The sequence below is a fragment of the Primulina tabacum genome, chromosome 7 (assembly GCF_025594145.1).
Source record: "Primulina tabacum isolate GXHZ01 chromosome 7, ASM2559414v2, whole genome shotgun sequence".
In the NCBI taxonomy this organism is placed as follows: domain Eukaryota; kingdom Viridiplantae; phylum Streptophyta; class Magnoliopsida; order Lamiales; family Gesneriaceae; genus Primulina; species Primulina tabacum.
The window spans coordinates 24992462-25009948 of NC_134556.1; the positions used below are offsets into that span (position 1 = coordinate 24992462).

The 17487-nt window shown below is 35.7% G+C and overlaps 1 protein-coding gene across 1 annotated transcript; it reads left to right on the top strand.

Moving 5' to 3' along the window:
* The first annotated feature begins 299 nt into the window (after positions 1-299).
* On the top strand, positions 300-13922 carry LOC142551190 (long-chain-fatty-acid--[acyl-carrier-protein] ligase AEE15, chloroplastic-like). The gene is made up of 18 exons (XM_075660280.1): positions 300-760; positions 1880-2071; positions 2993-3107; positions 3759-3846; positions 5642-5853; positions 6344-6462; positions 8269-8418; positions 8575-8642; positions 10077-10182; positions 10582-10740; positions 10980-11033; positions 11113-11193; positions 11590-11727; positions 12452-12611; positions 12773-12852; positions 12955-13097; positions 13536-13593; positions 13684-13922. The coding sequence occupies exons 1-18, from the start codon at positions 590-592 to the stop codon at positions 13774-13776; spliced, it is 2187 nt and encodes a 728-aa protein (XP_075516395.1). The 5' UTR covers positions 300-589; the 3' UTR covers positions 13777-13922.
* Positions 13923-17487: the final 3565 nt, after the last annotated feature.

The following is a 17487-nucleotide window of genomic DNA, read 5'->3' on the forward strand; positions in this document are numbered from 1 at the left end:
TGGATTAGTCATTCCCAAACATTTATACGTCCAAAGTTTATATTTAAATCTTTTCCACTACTTTTACTAATAAATTTTTATTTTTTTTATAAGCTTACAAATATCCACAATCATTGACCATTTGGTCTAGTGACATAACGTGTCCCAGTACCAGGATTGTTCTCGAACTGTTCGAGATACGAACCCCCTCGCCCACTGGAATCGAAAACAATAAACATATTTTATTTGCAGCTATCAGTGTTCACAACTACCAGACAGTATCTAACATTTTGGTAATAGTTATGCGAAGCTGGAAATAGTTAATCGGTGTAGTTAATGTGCATTATAGCTGGCCAACGAAATTGGAATGACCTTGTTGCGTACCACCGAATCAGTCCTAAAAGTTAAAAACCCACACAAAAAAACTCCGGAAATTTCCATGTTGCCCATTGTTGTCCCTACCAATGAAGATCAATACACTCTTATGTTTTAAGATTTCTTGTTCTTTGTCCTCCTGCAGCGAAAATTCTTGATTTTACGCACGCTAATATATTTGTTCTATGTAAAAATAGTTATAACCCCCTTCTCAATTCTCACGCCTGGGCATTTCATGATGATGAATCTGAATTCTAGCTTAATCTGGAGACCATGTGATCCAAAGCACGGTTTAAAGCCTTTGTTGTTGGAGCAGAACACATTGAGCAACTGCAAGTTACTTCATAGAAGATTTTCATTTGTTCTTACGAGAAATCGAAGTTTCCGAGTTTACTGCGAAGCAGAGGTCATTCTTGAGTGCCCGTTTTCTGTTTTTCTGCGTTTTGGCTTGAAAATTATTTTTGGGAAACGCCCTTTTGTGATTTAAGGACATTGTTTGTGAATTTAATGTTTTTTGCATTTTGAAATTTGATCTTGTTTTTGAGTGGCTGCTCGAGGTGATAACTCGCTGGGATTGTTTTTGCTTTATAACTAATGACTATTCTCAATTGTCCATTTGGGCGTGTTGTGATTTTTCCCTTTTTTCTTCGGTTGATCAATGACAGTTTGGTGAAACTCGTTTAAATTTAAGTTTATTTATTCAAAGTTTCAAATCATCAGTTGACTGTAATTTGGAAGAAGCTTGTGACTGAATGTTGATACTGTGTGAAAACCTTGTATTTGAATGAATTAGTTGTTCTTGGAAAGTTGAAATGTACCTCTTTGATTCGATAATTGATGATCTGCTTGATGTCGGTAACTTGTTGGAGTTCAAAACTACAATCTCTAGAAGTTGAGAGGGGAGTTATAGACATGAATCAGAAAACTGTCTCGGCGAGTTTCACGATAACAAGCCTGAAGTAATAATCATGTAAAAAAGCTCGTTTGGTTACTATATTACTTGACTTCAAATTTTATGAAATATGGCTTTTTTAAATGGATTTTTAAACCACAAGAAGAAGAAATTTTACACTTGAGTTGTGGAAAATAGAATTTTTGTTATTATTTTTCAAAAAGGAGATGAAGCAGAAGATTAAAAGCTGTATTTTCTGGCTTATAACTTTTTTAGGCTCTTATTTTTAAAAGAACGTTGTTTAACAAAGCTTTCTTTCTTTCTTTTTTCATTTTAATGCTTTGGCATCGGCAAATTGTGCAGAAATTGATGATGAATTATGTACTCAAAAACTTGAGATAATAGTAAAAGTGTATTTTAGACTGTGATTGTTTTCTCGTGGTATGCGTGGTGACATTGGTTTTCCTTTTTTCTTTTTAGTTCATAAATATTTCTGGAAACATAGAACTGTGTTTTTATTCCTTCTTCTCTTACTCCTTTTTCATTATGGATGATTCTGTGATGTAGAAATTATGATGAAAAGTGTGTAAAAGATAGAAGTGTTCAAAAATCTCATTCTTTTTATTTTTTCAGACAAAGGAAATGCAAATTAGAAAGTTCTCTCCCATTTTAGAAAGTAAGTTGATATCTGGGGACGGGGTGTTACCCTCTAAAGAATGGACTACAGTTCCTGATATTTGGAGCAGTTGTGCCGAAAAATTTGCTGAACGTGTGGCATTAAATGATCCATACCATGACCCACCTACAAATTTGACTTATGGACAGGTCAATTTTGTTGTTTCTTTGCTGCATGTTCTCTCAATTTTTAAGGCCTATAATTATTTGGTTCAAACTTGATTTATGAAACTATATAATATATATCGATGCTTTGTAGATCAAATTAGGTGTTCTGATGTATCAAAAGCTACAAGCTTATGGTAATAATTTTTCCCATAAAATGCACGACTCATTCAATCGACCTAATAAATGAGCATTTAAAGAATCATCGTTGATGTGAAAATATTTGTTTCAATTTGACCTATCAACAGTCTTTCCGCCAAAATATCAATCGCTGGTAACAATCCAATGCTGTTGACATCCTTTAATTGAGACAAAAGAACTCTGTTTTAAACCTGCAAGTTTGACCTCCTAGAATTGGAGATGGCACAAATTTTACTAGTCAACAGGGCCAGAATACTTCCTTTGGCATGCATGCATACCTCGCATGGCTATTTAAACTCACTACAGTGGGTAATATGGGAGCCTAAGTTAAATAATTGCCATGCCAATATTCCATTTTGGTGAGAGGAACAACACATGGATTTGCGTTATAGACGCACAACTCTTGCGTACCTGATGTGCAGCGGGTAATGCATACACGAGTTAAGAAATTTTTTTACCATTTCACTGGAACTTCAAACAAGGATAGGAATCACAAAGGCATGCTTGGGATAAATCAAACTCCACAACTCATGACACAAAATTAATTTATGTTTGAACATGTCAAATTGTTTACTAATAGAAGTTATGGTGGAACATGCACAATGCAGCCAAATATATTTGTTTATTGCTTTTTATATTATTATTCACATGCTTTCCATTTGGTTTGAAGTTTTAGAAAAATAATTGATTTCCATATAATTTGTGTACTCCTCTCTTCTCTCTATTCTATTGACTATCAGAAAATTTTTACCTCCAAAATTTCAGCTAGAGCAAGAAATTTTGAATTTCTGTGAAGGTGTAAGAGTTGTAGGATTAAAGCCAGATGAAAAGATTGCCCTTTTTGCTGATAATTCATGCAGGTGGCTTATTGCGGACCAAGGTATGGTAGTTCTCCTTTTCTTTTAGAGCTTGAAAAAAATAAGCGCTATTTTTAGCTGAAGTACATGCGTACGCGATGCGTGGAAAAATGATAACCTTGGCATAAACAAAGCTGCAAAACCAGGTCTGCTGTCTATATTTGTTCCTAGAATGCAAATCCAACTCTAATATTAGAGTTAAGATCATTTTAGCATCTGCAATGTGAGGCTTATGTTCCTTTCCATGTCAGCACTGTTCCATGTATAGTTACTTCAACTTCATGATATCTTCTTCTTCCTTGGCTGAACAATAACTATTAACTTTATGAAGGATGTATGATGTATTATTATGCTTCTAATTGAAGGGCTACAATGAACTATTATTAGCGCTAGCTTGTTACCAAATAAATTGTCAAACATTGATGTAGTGAAGGTACTGGAATCATTCTTGTGCAAGGTTTATTGTGCGTTCCTTTTCATTCTTAAGATATTACTCCACTATTTTTATTGGTTTCTAGGGGAACATGAATGAATTTTCTTGATATTATGATGTTCTTTTTGATGTCCGCCGGAAATTGTGATTTTCTTTCATTCGAAACAGGATTTGTGAACGTCTATTTTGTTGTCCATAGGTAACTGCATGACCTCATATTTATTTGGTATGTTGTCCTTAGGAATTATGGCCACCGGAGCAATCAATGTTGTGCGAGGTACAAGGTCATCTGCTGAAGAGCTATTGCAGATTTACAACCACTCTGAAAGGTTAGATGAGACGTACAATTTCAGATTTGCTTTTATCTAATTGGAATTGGAGGTAAAAAAAAAATTTACATAACATATGTCTTACCAAGATCTATCATAGTCTTCCATTGTTTGTGATATATGAGCCACACGGTTAACTCAAACTAGAGTGGAATCATTGCACTTGTATCTATGAAATTTTTAATAAAAGGAAAACAGTAGGATTTAATTTAAAAAAAATTATGGTAGAATTTGTGTTGTTTGGTCATGAATGGTACATCTACAAGACTTTCTATAAGAGCTATTATTTTGTTAATCCTATTATATAAATTGGACATAACCTAACAAACTAAATAGCCATATGAATATCCAATATGTAGAGCTCACAAATCACCTTACAGTATAAGAAAATTGGATGTTTAGTGTAACATATGCTCTCACAATGCCATTTCCAGCTTTGAAATTTTAGCTTGTGCAACCAACGAGATAGAACTCTACTTCTCTGTGAACTCAGATAAATGATATCCATAATCTTGCAAGCTGGACTTTGTTTAGTTATTACTCATATTTTTTGCTACCACACATGGCTGGCCTTCTTCCATTATGTGCTTTTTTATGATCCACAACCTTTATATTGAACACTTTATAAAATTCCAAGCCGAAGATTTGAGATTTTTAAAACGCTCATTAAAATAAATTTGCTGCCGTAAAATGTTATTGCTAATGACATTTCAAATCTCAGGCTGACATATAATATACTACAGTACCTTTTTAAAAAAATTTGTCTCGTAACCATGGTTGAAAATATTAAGCTAGAAAACAGTACCGTAATACTGATTTTCCGTCAGATGCCCTTTCACAATTTTGACTCCAAAATAATTTTTTGTTTGAGCATTTTTTGGCATCTCCTTTTGTAAAAGTTCTCTGGGTAAAAGAGAGTATTCTGCAAATTTTCAAGAATTTTCCTAAAATTTTATCTATTTTTCCCTAATTTTCCTCTCTTTCCCCTCTTATTTCTACTTTTTCCTACTTTTCTCACAATCCAAACCCACGAATTTGGCACTTCTAACCTATGTACGGGCAAAAATATATAGCTTAAGTTCTATGCGTGGTGGATGCTTAGCCAAGGTAAGGTTGGGTCACGTGTCTCAGAAGGTTGCCTATATTATGTACACACACACATATATATTATTATATTCAATAGTATTATTATCTTATTGTTGTTATTATCTTATTAACCATATTCAATATATATTTTTTACTTTACTTATGTTGTAATATTGGGAACATTTGCATATCCAAATCTCCAACTAGGAATAATTTTTCATAATACTTATTTATTTACTCTCGTTTCTTATTTGCATATTTATTATGTGTTTGTCATATTTATCCATTTTTTTAAACTTTATTTTAAAGTAATAGTATTGGAAAAAATTTCTTATGATTTTAATGACAGGTATTTATTTATTCACTATTATTTGTGGCATCATATGTGTTTTCTTATTTGTGTTTTGAATGTCTCAGAGTGAAGAAATTGAATTGTGTTTGCCAAATGAAAATGAGATTCCTTGTCTTTCAACTGTCACTTATCTGAGGCTAGACGAAGTCATTATAAAATTCTAGTCACTGTACATTTGGTTCCCACCATCTCCTTCGAGTTTCCTTGATGATGTAGTAGGAATTCTCCAAATTAAGTAGGGCAGTCTTGGAAACAAAATCAGTTGCATTTTGACCAATTAGGAAAAAAGACTTATTTTGTTAATTTTGCTTGAAATGTTTCTTAGACTAAGTATATCTTTTGTTGTTATAAGTGCAGCATTGCACTTGTTGTGGATGATCCTGCTATGCTAAACAAGGTTTCAGGAATCTTCCATTCTCAAGTCACCATCAGGTTTGTCATTGTGCTATGGGGAGACAAATCAAGCATCACAAATGCAGAAGCGTTAGAAATGCCTATTTATGGATATAAGGAAATAATAGATTTGGGTCTTGAGAGTCATAAAGCTTTACTTTGTTCAGAAGATGATAGTAAGTCTTTCTTCTGTTTCTACTCAATTGTGCCTGTTAGTGATAGCTAACTGTGATTGCATAATGACTAAGATAGGAAATTGGAATGGACATTGCACTTAAAGTTAACATTTTTGTAGCCTCTCTTCGATTTTCACGAAAAATCGGCGAGTGATTTGTTTGACATTTTCAGAAGTCAGCTTTGTTTAAGATGTCTTCTATGCTAATCCCTATGTTATGTGCAGCTGAACACGTTGATTGAGACTAAATTCTTAGCATAGTAGCTCTTGTACTGGATGCATATTAGTTAACTTGCTTCGAAATTATTATGAAATTCAGTGCCCCATTATAATGTTGTCGTAATGCATTTTCACTTTTATTTCAGGATTTGTAGCAATATACTTAGCATCTTAGGTGGAAAAAATCAATTTATGAAAGTTTGGTGTATACTTTTCTGAATAATAAACAAATTAAACAGGATGATATTACTGATTAATCATATTTATTCCAGGAAAACAGTATACTTATAAAATAATCAACTCTGATGATGTTGCAACACTTATGTATACAAGTGGCACAACAGGGAATCCTAAAGGAGTTATGCTTACACACAAGAATTTACTGCACCAGGTTGGCTGTTTCTTTCTTGTATTTTCTGGTAATACTAATCTATCTTTTGCCAATAGAATTAGGATATGAGTCCACAGTCACCATGGACAGCTGAGAAAGTAGCACCAGACACTTTTCTATTTATTTTTGTAGATGTCTTTATTTTTTAAGAGTGATAACCTAAAGTAATTCTAGATAGACTAACTAGTTGTGTTTTGAAAATTTTGTTCGATATATTTCCATTTGGCATATGTGTCCAAATGATATTTTATATACTTGCATCTTGCAACACTCTCCTTGATGCCCTGACCCACTAAAATCCCAGAACGGAGGGATCAGGTCATCCACCGTGACCATCTCCGATCAACAGGCTCTTGTGTTATTTAAATTATGTTTGGAAATGTAGTATAAACTGGGATTTTCTCATTTCTAATTTTCCAAAATATTTGTTGAGTGTTGTTCATAACTTTGAGAACAAAATAGTAAACTAAAACAATAACATGATAATTACTGAATACTGAGTACCCTCAGCCGTGCCTCTGCCGATATAAGATGAAAACAAACTGTAAGTAAATTTTGAGTTCTGTTACATCTCGGAGGATAGTTTTTGTCAACTTTCGACTCCGGACTTCTTATTGTTTGTTGACTCCGTTCATTTTCTGCCAAGCTGTGTAATGCATCTGCCTACTTATTTCCTGACCTCACTTCCCAAGTTCCTGAGTTCTGATCACCTGTCTAATCTATATTTCACAATAATTTGAGGCATGGTAACATATGACAACAGTTGGTTAGTTAAAAATAAGAATATATACAACAGATTAGTTACACTTGGATACTTGTAACTTTTGTCGTTCCGCAACACCTTATTCACTATGATTTACATGAAGGGTATATAATAAATATACACTCAGTTGCCACCACTTGACACGGATCTTTCTTATGCTCTTACTTACCTCTTTTCCGACAAGTCACATACGGACGGCAGGATCAATTCCGTCCATATGTGACTTATTGGGTTTGGTAACGACTTTTTCTTGGGTCACACATATATATGCTTAGTCGAGTTCCCGCAGGGCTTTGGCTCCCGAATGTTTGTCTCTGGAGTAATCAACATCTCCTCGAGTATCTTCCCGAGCTGCCGACTGCTAGGTTATAATCTTCCAACTTATAAACTAATCGAGTTCTTGGATGGCCTTTAGCTCCCAAATGTCTGTCTCCAGACAACTCGATTTTTTTCTCGAGTTTCCTTGTCGTTTGTCCAAATATTCTAACCCGGACAGTCTTCAGCTCGAGTAGTCTATACATATTTTAAAATCTCTTAGTACTAAACGGTTTACTGTTCAACTTCGAATTCATGAGTTATGGTTTGCTACTGCCTCGAGTTGTAGTGGATTTATTTTTAGTAATGTAATGGTTGTAAGAAAGAAAGAATTGTCAAAAATATATAATGTATATAGAAACATATAAAATAAAGATAGAGACGATACACAATATGTAGACAATTGAAAGTGGTCATCCCTTTCATTCTTTGATGCAGAGTTGGGTAGGTGGTTGAAATTTGACGAGGAAAAATGAGGCTTGGATTTAATAGTTATAAGAGCGATGGTTTAGAATTACATAAGTTTGAAGTGAATTCAGTTAAATTAGGAGTAAATGTATTTTTCCGACGAATATGAGATGACATTGTTGAAGTTTTCTACTTTATATTATTTTATTAAAATGATAAAGGTCACACTCTCATTTTCATAAGTAGTAGTCAATCATTTACTGGCACAAGAACAATTATTGAAGACTATCTGACACTATTCTCATTTCTTTTGGGCCAAGATTACAAACTTATGGGAAATTGTTCCCGCTGTTCCTGGGGATAGATTTCTTAGCATGCTTCCACCCTGGCATGCATATGAGCGAGCTTGTGAGTATTTCACATTTACCCATGGGATCGAGAATGTATACACAACAGTGAAAAATCTAAGGGTACATACTTTCTCCTGATTGGACCTGAGTTGCATGTCTTTTTTTACATGAAATTCTAATTCCCTATTTTTCTCTTTGAAGATTTTAGTTTTTGTCTGGATTATTTTGACAGATTTCTGCCTTAAAAGTACAATCAGCCTTTTTCTTTGATTGCAGGATGACTTGCGTCATTACCGGCCTCATTATGTTGTATCTGTTCCTTTAGTATATGAGACATTATACAGGTAATCTTAGTTCTCCAAATTCGTATTATTAAATATACTAGTTAATCGATGCTATATGATCAAACTAATAAATCATTAACCAATGAATATAAAGAAAATTTTATGCAATGTCAATTATTTATTTCGTTAAACAATTTATCATAATGATGGGATTTGATAGATAGTGAGGTATTGTGTAGTGACATAATTTTCTATCCTAATGCAGTTATTTTTACTAGTGTGACATAGTCGAATTTTTGTTTCTGAAGCATAGATTCATATTATTAGGCCGCGTTTGGTTCGGATGATTAGCCGGGATAGATTATTTTATCCTACCTAGTCAGCTGTTTGGTACGCGTGATTATTTAACCAAGTCAATCCCTCCTATTAATGATTAGGTTATATTAGTTAGGTTAAAATAATACCTCCTCACCCCTTAGGATTATTTATCCAACTCTTAATACCTCCTATTTTTTCAATTTTACCTTTCTCTTATATTCAAACTCACCACCACTTCCCGCCACCGACCGCCGCCGCCTCCGCCACGATCGCCACCGGCCGACCGCCGGCTGACCGCCGACGTACCGCCGGCCGAGCCCCGGCCGACCGCCTCCGCCGCCGCCGACTATTTCCGGCGCCGGTCGAAATTTCCGGCCGACCGTTTCTGGCCGCCACCTCCCGCCTGCCGTTTCCGGCCGCCGTCCGCCGCCGCCGCGAAGGGGAAGGGCAATTTTGTCTTCTCATCAAAAAATTCAAAATTATCCTACACTTAAAAATCTTACCAAACATAATATTATTTTACACCATATATTACAATCCTACCACAATCATTTTCTTTATCATTTACATACTAATCATTAGTTTATCCTATCCTTCCAGCCAAACGCAGCCTTACAGGTTTGTGCTTATTAAGCATTACTTTTATCCTTCTATGTCATTTAACATTTATTGTTACACCTCTGGCGGTAAGGCCCGTGGACCTGCATGCACGACTGCATGGAATGGTTCTATTATCAACTACTTTATATCCATGTTTGCTTTCTGAAACCTATTTCTAGTTTGCTAGTGTATATTTCGTAGTCTGATAAATCTATATTCACACCCTTACCACGATCCAACCTGGGATGTAGTATTACATTTATTTAGTTATCTTATCGCAGATTCAGGAATTATAGTCTCCACTTCTAAATTAGTAGATTGTTTTTGCACTTGCAGCTTGATTAATTTCAACTTAATATATGATTTTCCTTTAGTTCTTGTCTCATGATATTGGTTTTATTTCTGAATATTTCTTTATCAAACACCGGTGCTGCAACTTTTCTCAGCCATGCGTTCTATGTAGGAATAATGAGGTCTTTCATGTATATTAGTTTCTTGTGCTTAGATTTGCAGCCTATTTGGATTTTAAAGTCTATCACATTTTGTTATTGTTGAAACTGGTTTCATGAATTGCAGCGGAATTCAAAAGCAAATCAGTTCAAGTTCTACTGTTCGTAAATTTGTTGCTCTTTTGTTCTTAAGGATCAGTTTAGCATACATGGAGGCCAAACGAATACATGAGGTTGAACTTAATAATCTTTGAACTTGTTGCTCTTTTGTTCTTCAGGATCAGTTTAGTATACATGAAGGCCAAACGAATATATGAGGTTGAACTTAATCATCTTCCTTTCTGTTGGTGTTGGTTTTTGAGATCATTAGACAAGTGTTTATTTTCCTAAACACCAATCTGAAAATCATTAACCATCAACTCCACAGTGTGTGTACTGTCCCTTTAGTTCAATATAATACGAGTCTATGGTCATTTATGATCTCAACAGGTTTCATAAGCAATACATTTTTTTTTGAAGATTTATATACCCTAATGACATTCCCCGATAATAGCATGATTTATGGTTAGAAATTTTTTACTCTACTATTTTTTTTAAAGCTTAATCAATCTCTTCCTTCTTTTTTTTAATAGGGGAAATGCCTGACAACAAATCTGGAGCAACCTTCTTACATTGTTTCTATCTTTGACTGGCTGTGGGCAAGGATAATTGCCGGAATGTTGTTGCCATTACATATGTTGGCAAAAAAAGTTATTTACAGCAAAATCCATAGTGCTATTGGCATATCAAAGGTTTGCCATATTATGTAAAGTTATGCATGTTTGTTATCATTTACTAGCTGCGTCTAAGATAGTACAACATTAGACAGGTCATAACTGTAGTTTCTATCTCTCATACAATTTGTTCCCGCTGCATTTGTGTGAGAAGGACGCAAAATAAATGATAAAAAACTATTTATCGGCTGCCACTATCACACAAAATGATCCTGTAAGGAAAAGTGAAGGCGGCTTTTTCCTTTGACATTCTGCAGGCTGGCATAAGTGGAGGTGGCAGCTTGCCTTCACATGTGGACAAATTCTTTGAGGTTAAATGTTTTACTCTTTTAATTGAGCATGGAGGGGATTGAGTTGTATTGTTTGTCTTACTCTATCCTAATTGTGCAGGCAGTTGGCATAATGGTTCAAAATGGATATGGTTTAACAGAATCATCCCCTGTTCTTGCGGCTCGAAGTCCAAGTTGTAACGTACGAAAAATTTTTGACGCTCTTGTATTAATGCAATTTAATGTCAATTTGACATCAATAGCAGTTTCTTAAAGAATGAAATTTCACAGTTTTTTTAGTCATATGCAGTGAATATTTGGTAAAAAGACAATGTGGAAGGAAGGCCTAGACTGCCATCTACATCTATCACTCTCTGAAAAATTTCGCTCCACACCACTTTTTTCTTAGACAGCAACCATGCGTTTATTTCTAATATAGAAAATTTGATACCATCTTGTGAAGCGATTTTAAAAAGACTACATTGTTGTCGTTCTTGGTTTTTTAGCAGTTGAAGGATGATATTGTATGAGATGCATTATTTGTTGGCTATCTCGAATGTTATGCATATTATCAACGTAACGAATTGAATGCCTGAAGGTTCTTGGTTCAATTGGGCATCCTATTCGTTATACGGAAATAAAAGTTGTAGATACTGAAACCGATGCAGTCCTTCCTTGTGGTTCAAAAGGCATTGTCAAAGCTAGGGGTCCACAAATGATGAAAGGTTACTACAAGGTCTGTTGTTAAATCTCCTCTTCATATAAATAGCAAATTTCATTTCTATGATGATAAATATAACATTTTGTCTCTCAATATGGTATAGGAACACGATAAAGAAAAACTTTATTATGCACACAAAGGGTGCATTTTGAAAATCGATGTTATAGAAGGAATGGAAATACATATGACTACACTTCATAGATTGAACATCTCCACAAACATTGACATCCTATCGATGTTCTCTCATTTATTATTCAAAATTTCACCTAAAATTGTACAAATATTTACCCAATGATAAATTTTGCTACTTTCTAATGTTTTCTTTTATCAAGTTGAAGAAACTTCTTCGTAGATGAGTTCTTTTAGTGTTGGATCTGCAATGTAACTATTCACCACATGTATCTGATGCTTAAGCTAGCCTATTTTGTACTTTTATCACAAGCCATGAGAAAAATGGCCATTTCTGAATACAAACTCATACTTGCCTGTATCTCTCCGGAGTCCCAAAGTGTCGGCATTTATATTACATGAGAAGGAAACATAAAACCAAAATATATACCGACCTCACAGTCTTAGGTTTCTGTTTAATATCCCTATATTTGATGTTCCTGGAGTTTATAAATCTAAATATATTAGTTTTATTCTTCAAGCAACAGAATGGTGATGAATTCAGAAATGCTACGTCTACTAAACAAAAATCTAATAGGGTTTTCTTTTGGAATTGGACTTTCTATTTCAGAACCCATTGGCAACAAAACAAGCTATAGATGAGAATGGATGGCTTGATACAGGTGATATTGGTTGGATATGTCCTTCTCATTCTAGGGGAAGAAGTCGGAAAGCTGCGGGGGTAATTGTTCTAGAAGGACGTTCAAAAGATACAATAGTACTTTCATCGGGTATATTGTAATATTTCTTGCAAAATATTCATGTTTTCAAGGCGGCATGAGTATGAAATTTAAAAAGATGATAAAAGAAACTTTGCTGAGAATTTCCCTTCCAAGAAAAAATAAAATCAACAAGTTTTTTGATATATTTAACTACCAATTTGGTGGAATAGGTGAAAATGTCGAGCCATCGGAGATTGAAGAAGCCGCCTTGAGAAGTAATCTTATTCAACAGATTCTAGTCTTTGGCCAGGTAAAATTTTCTGTCAACTGAATTTACTGTAGCGTCAGTGCAATATAGGTAAAAAATATGCACAGAATCATCTATCATATAACGTATGACTGATATGTATAGGATCGACGACGCCTGGGAGCTCTAATTGTACCAAATAAAGACGAGATTATGCTAGAAGCTAAAAGGTTGTCGGTGGATTCTGATACCCCGGAGCTTAGCAGGGAAAAAGTAACTAACCTTTTGCACGGAGAATTGAGAAAATGGTAGGACAACCTTGATAAAATAAATTCATTGTCATCGATTTCAAAAAGCTGCAAAGTCTCGTCATCATCAAACTATATTTTTTGCTCCCTTCTCATGTCGCCTTTCTTTTCTTTTTATCTGAAACATCTCTCTGTTTCTTGTAGTTCTTTATAAAATATGTTACGTTGTGTTTCTGTGTAGATAAAATGTGTTTCCTGGAACATATAATAAAATGTTGCCATGAGCTATCAGTTTAGCCAAACCACATATCATTTTTAATTGTCCGGATATTATGTATATCCATGTTAAAGCTAATCATATGGATATTCCTTTGAGCAAAATAGCCTTCCCAGGTTTAAATCTTCTCATAACGCTTGGAAATTAAATTATTGTTGCGAAGAAGTTATTGTGGCTAATTCCCCGCGATTCTTGTTTCTTTCGAATGGGTAACATTGCAGGACTGCAGACTGTTCATTCCAAGTTGGTCCAATACTCGTTATCGATGAGCCCTTCACGGTAAAGTCACAAACAAGAACAATGTCATCAATGTATTATTGACTGAATTTAGTGTAAAAGAATCGATGACCATTTCTGTTCCACTTGCAGATCGATGGTGGTTTGATGACTCCAACCATGAAAATTCGACGAGACAAGGTTGTCTCCTTGTACGAAGAGCAGATAAACAATTTATACATATGACTTAGTTGCCTAGTATAAGGGTGTTGTATGCTTAAATAAATGTATTGGTTATTGTGAATGTTATGCTTTTGTTCTTTCATTTTTATATTTATTATGTATTTTTTTTAGATAAATATGTCGTATGTGTACGTATAATTCTTCGTATACTTGTCAGAATATATTTATTTTTTAATTTTTGTTTTTGAGTACATGGGTAGGGGTAAGAATTTTTTTTTGTTTTACGTGGGAATTGAAACCACGCCTCACTCCTTTCGGATACCCAATTGGCTTCTGGAAAGTTGTTTTATGAGTTATTAGTTTTAACAGTGAATTGGCTAGATCTCTGAATCAACGCATTAGTTTGAAATCAATTTAGTCATGTAAATCGTGTTGAGCAATGATACCTCTCTGTTTGCAAAAATTTGTGTAGATGTAAGCGTGTCAGGTATCAAGTATCAACTTGTGTAAAAAATAAAAAATATGATTTTAACTATTTAAACTTTGCAAATAGTAAATTTGATTGTTACTTCTAATATTTTAAACTATTGATCTCCCAAAAAACAAAGAGAAATAAAAGAAAGGACAATGGAAAATGTGGGAATAAATTCTTAACATTACTTATATTTACAATAAATTGTAAAAATTTACAAAGATAAAAATATTACAAACTTTGCAGAAATCCAGAAGGAAATAACGTAAAAGACTTGGAATCTAATAAAAACATTGAAAATGCTTGACCTGAAACTATTGAAATTTGCAGTGTTTGCAAGTTTATTGAGATGTCCTTTTTTTTAGATCGATCGTTTCTTTTTATTATGTCCGACTTCTTTGCGGTTACTCTCTTTATTACATAAAATATTTCGTTTGGTACGTTTTCAAAAGTATTACTCGAACCCTCAAAAAGTCCTCCAATTTGCTAAAAGTCGACTGCCTGTTTAAAATATGGTCTTAGAAATAAATGCTCATTTTCGAAAATCACATAATAAATACACCATTTATTAAATAATTAAAAATAATTATTTAATAAAGCATTTTTCCTCAACGGTCCCTGGTCTCCGTTCCTCGTTCGATCATCGAATGCTGCTAAAAGCCCTATTTTATGTAGTCAAGTAAACCATGTCATATAATCATAAGAATCATGTCGTGATCATGTACTTAATGCATTTAGAATAATAAATCGGACAATTTCCTAAAAGAAAAACCCTAGATTTGCATGCAGTCAGGTTACGTCGTTTGAATTTCTGGAGCTTACAATTACTAGCGACTCCTCATCTCAGTCTTGGTCTCTCAAGTAGCCTCCTCTTCGGAATGATTGAGCCACTTAACCTTGACCATTTGAATCACTTTGTTCCGGAGTCTTCTTTCCTGCCTATTCAGAATCTGGGTAGGTCTTTCCTCGAATGACAGGTTCGACGTCAACTGCAGAGGCTCATAATTCAGTACATACAAAGGATTCGACATGTACTTCCACAGTATCAAGACGTGAAACACATTATGAACTCTCGCCGGATTCGGTGGCAAGGCAACTCCGTAGGCTAGTGTCTCAATCTTCTCGAAACTCTCAAATGGTCCTATGTATCTAGGACTGAGTTTGCCTCTCTTGCCAAACCTCATTACACCCTTCGTAGGTGTAACTTTCACAAATACGTGGTGACCCACTGCAAATCATAGATCTCTGCGCCGCATATCAGCATAACTCTCCCGTCGTCTCTGAGTAGTCTTCATCCTATCCCGGATCTTGACTACTAGCTCGGCAGTCTGTCTGAAAATGTCTGGAACCAACTCTGCTCGTTCACCTACCTCATCCCAATAGATCGGTGATCTATACTTTCTCTCATAAAGTGCCTCGTAAGGAGCAATACGTATGGATTCTTATAACTGTTGTTGTATGTGAACTCCGCGAGAGGTAATTTCGGCTATCAGCTGCCCTAGAAGTCGATCATGCAAGCCCTGAGTAGATTCTCCAAGATCTGAATCATCCTCTCAGATTGACCGTCGGTCTGAGGATGGAAAGCTGTAATGAATAGCAACTTTGTGCCCAATGCCATGCAGACTCTTCCAGAATGCAGATGTAAATCTCAGGTCTCTGTCTAACACAATGGACACTGGAATCCCATGCAATTTGACTATTTCTTTGATGTACAGCTCTGCGTACTGAGTCATGGTGAAAGTCTTCTTGATCGATAGAAAATGTGATGATTTAGTGACCCGATCGACTATCACCCAAATGGCATTATACCCTCCGACTGTCCTGGGCAACCCTGTCACAAAGTCCATCATTGTGTTCTCCCATTTCCACTATGGAGTAGGGAGTCATCTAAGCTTTCCTACAGGTCTCTAGTGCTCTCTCTTAACCTGCTGAAATGTTAAGCACTCAGATACAAAACGCAAAATATCTCGTTTCATGCCAGGCCACCAATACAAAGATTGCAGATCCTTATGCATCTTCGTACTCCTTGGGTGAATAGAATATGAGGTGCTGTGGGCTTCCTTCATAATTTCTTCTCTCAGTGAATCACCACTAGGAACCCATAGTCTGTTGCGATATCGGACTACTCCATCCTCGATAGAATACAATCTCAATCCCTTGGAGTCATCCCTCGGTCTCCACTTTTGTAACTACTCATCAGAAGATTAACATGCTCATATCATGTCCTTCAACATCTAGTGTACTGTAGGGTAGAAAGATTAGGCCCCCCTAGTGTACACTCCAAGCTCGAATCACTGAATCTCTGCCTGCAAGGGTCTATGAGCTGAGCAATCACTACATTCTTCCTGCTCAAAGCATCTGCGACCACATTAGCCTTTCGCGGGTGGTATCTAATGTCGCAGTTATTGTCCTTCACCAGCTCTAATCATCTCCGATGTCTTATATTCAGCTCTTTTTGGGTGAAGAAGTACTTCAAACTTTTGTAATCTGTGAAAATCTTGCACTTCTCCGCATACAGATAGTGTCTCCAAATCTTCAGAGCGAATACTACTCCGGCTAGCTCGAGGTCATATGTCAGATAATTCTTCTCATGAACCTTTAGCTGTCTAGATGCACATGCTATCACTCTATCATGCTGCATCAGAACTGCGCCCAAGCCAAGATTCGATGCATACGTGTATAGTACATATTCCCCTTGCCCTGATGGCATCGCTAGAACTGGCTCTGTAATTTGCTTCAGCTTCCCAAAGCCCTCCTGGCACTCTGGTCCCCAAATGAATTTGGAATTTTTCTTTGTCAAGGCGGTCATGAGTACCTCCATAAAAGAAAAGCCCCGAATAAAATTCTTGTAGTACCCAGCTAGGCCCATGAAACTGTGGATCTTTGTCACACTCTTAGGCATTTGCCAATCTCTGACTGCCTTAACCTTGCTGGGATCAACCTCGAATCCATCCCTGGAAATAATGTGGCCTAAGAACGCCACTCTGTCGAGCCAGAATTCGCACTTGATGAAATTGGCATATACCTATCTGTCTTTCAATGTTTGGAGTGTCGTTCTCAAGTGCTGGTTGTGCTCCTCTCTGCTCTTCGAGTAGATCAGTATATCATCTATAAAGACTAAGACGAACTGATCCAAATACGGATGAAATACACGATTCATGAGATCCATGAAGATCGCTCGTGCATTAGTCAAACCGAAGGTCATTACCATAAACTTGTAGTGCCCATAACGCGTCTTGAAAGCCGTCTTGTGAACATCTGCCTCCCTCACCTTTAGCTGGTTATATCCTGAATGAAGATCT

Excerpts from the sequence above, each read along its gene's own strand:
- LOC142551190 (XM_075660280.1), top strand. The coding sequence starts at position 590 with ATGATGATGAATCTGAATTCTAGCTTAATCTGGAGACCATGTGATCCA. Across the intron at positions 10,183-10,581 it reads AGGCCAAACGAATACATGAG|GGGAAATGCCTGACAACAAA; the intron begins GTTGAACTTAAT and ends TTTTTTTAATAG. Across the intron at positions 11,728-12,451 it reads TGATGAAAGGTTACTACAAG|AACCCATTGGCAACAAAACA; the intron begins GTCTGTTGTTAA and ends TTTCTATTTCAG.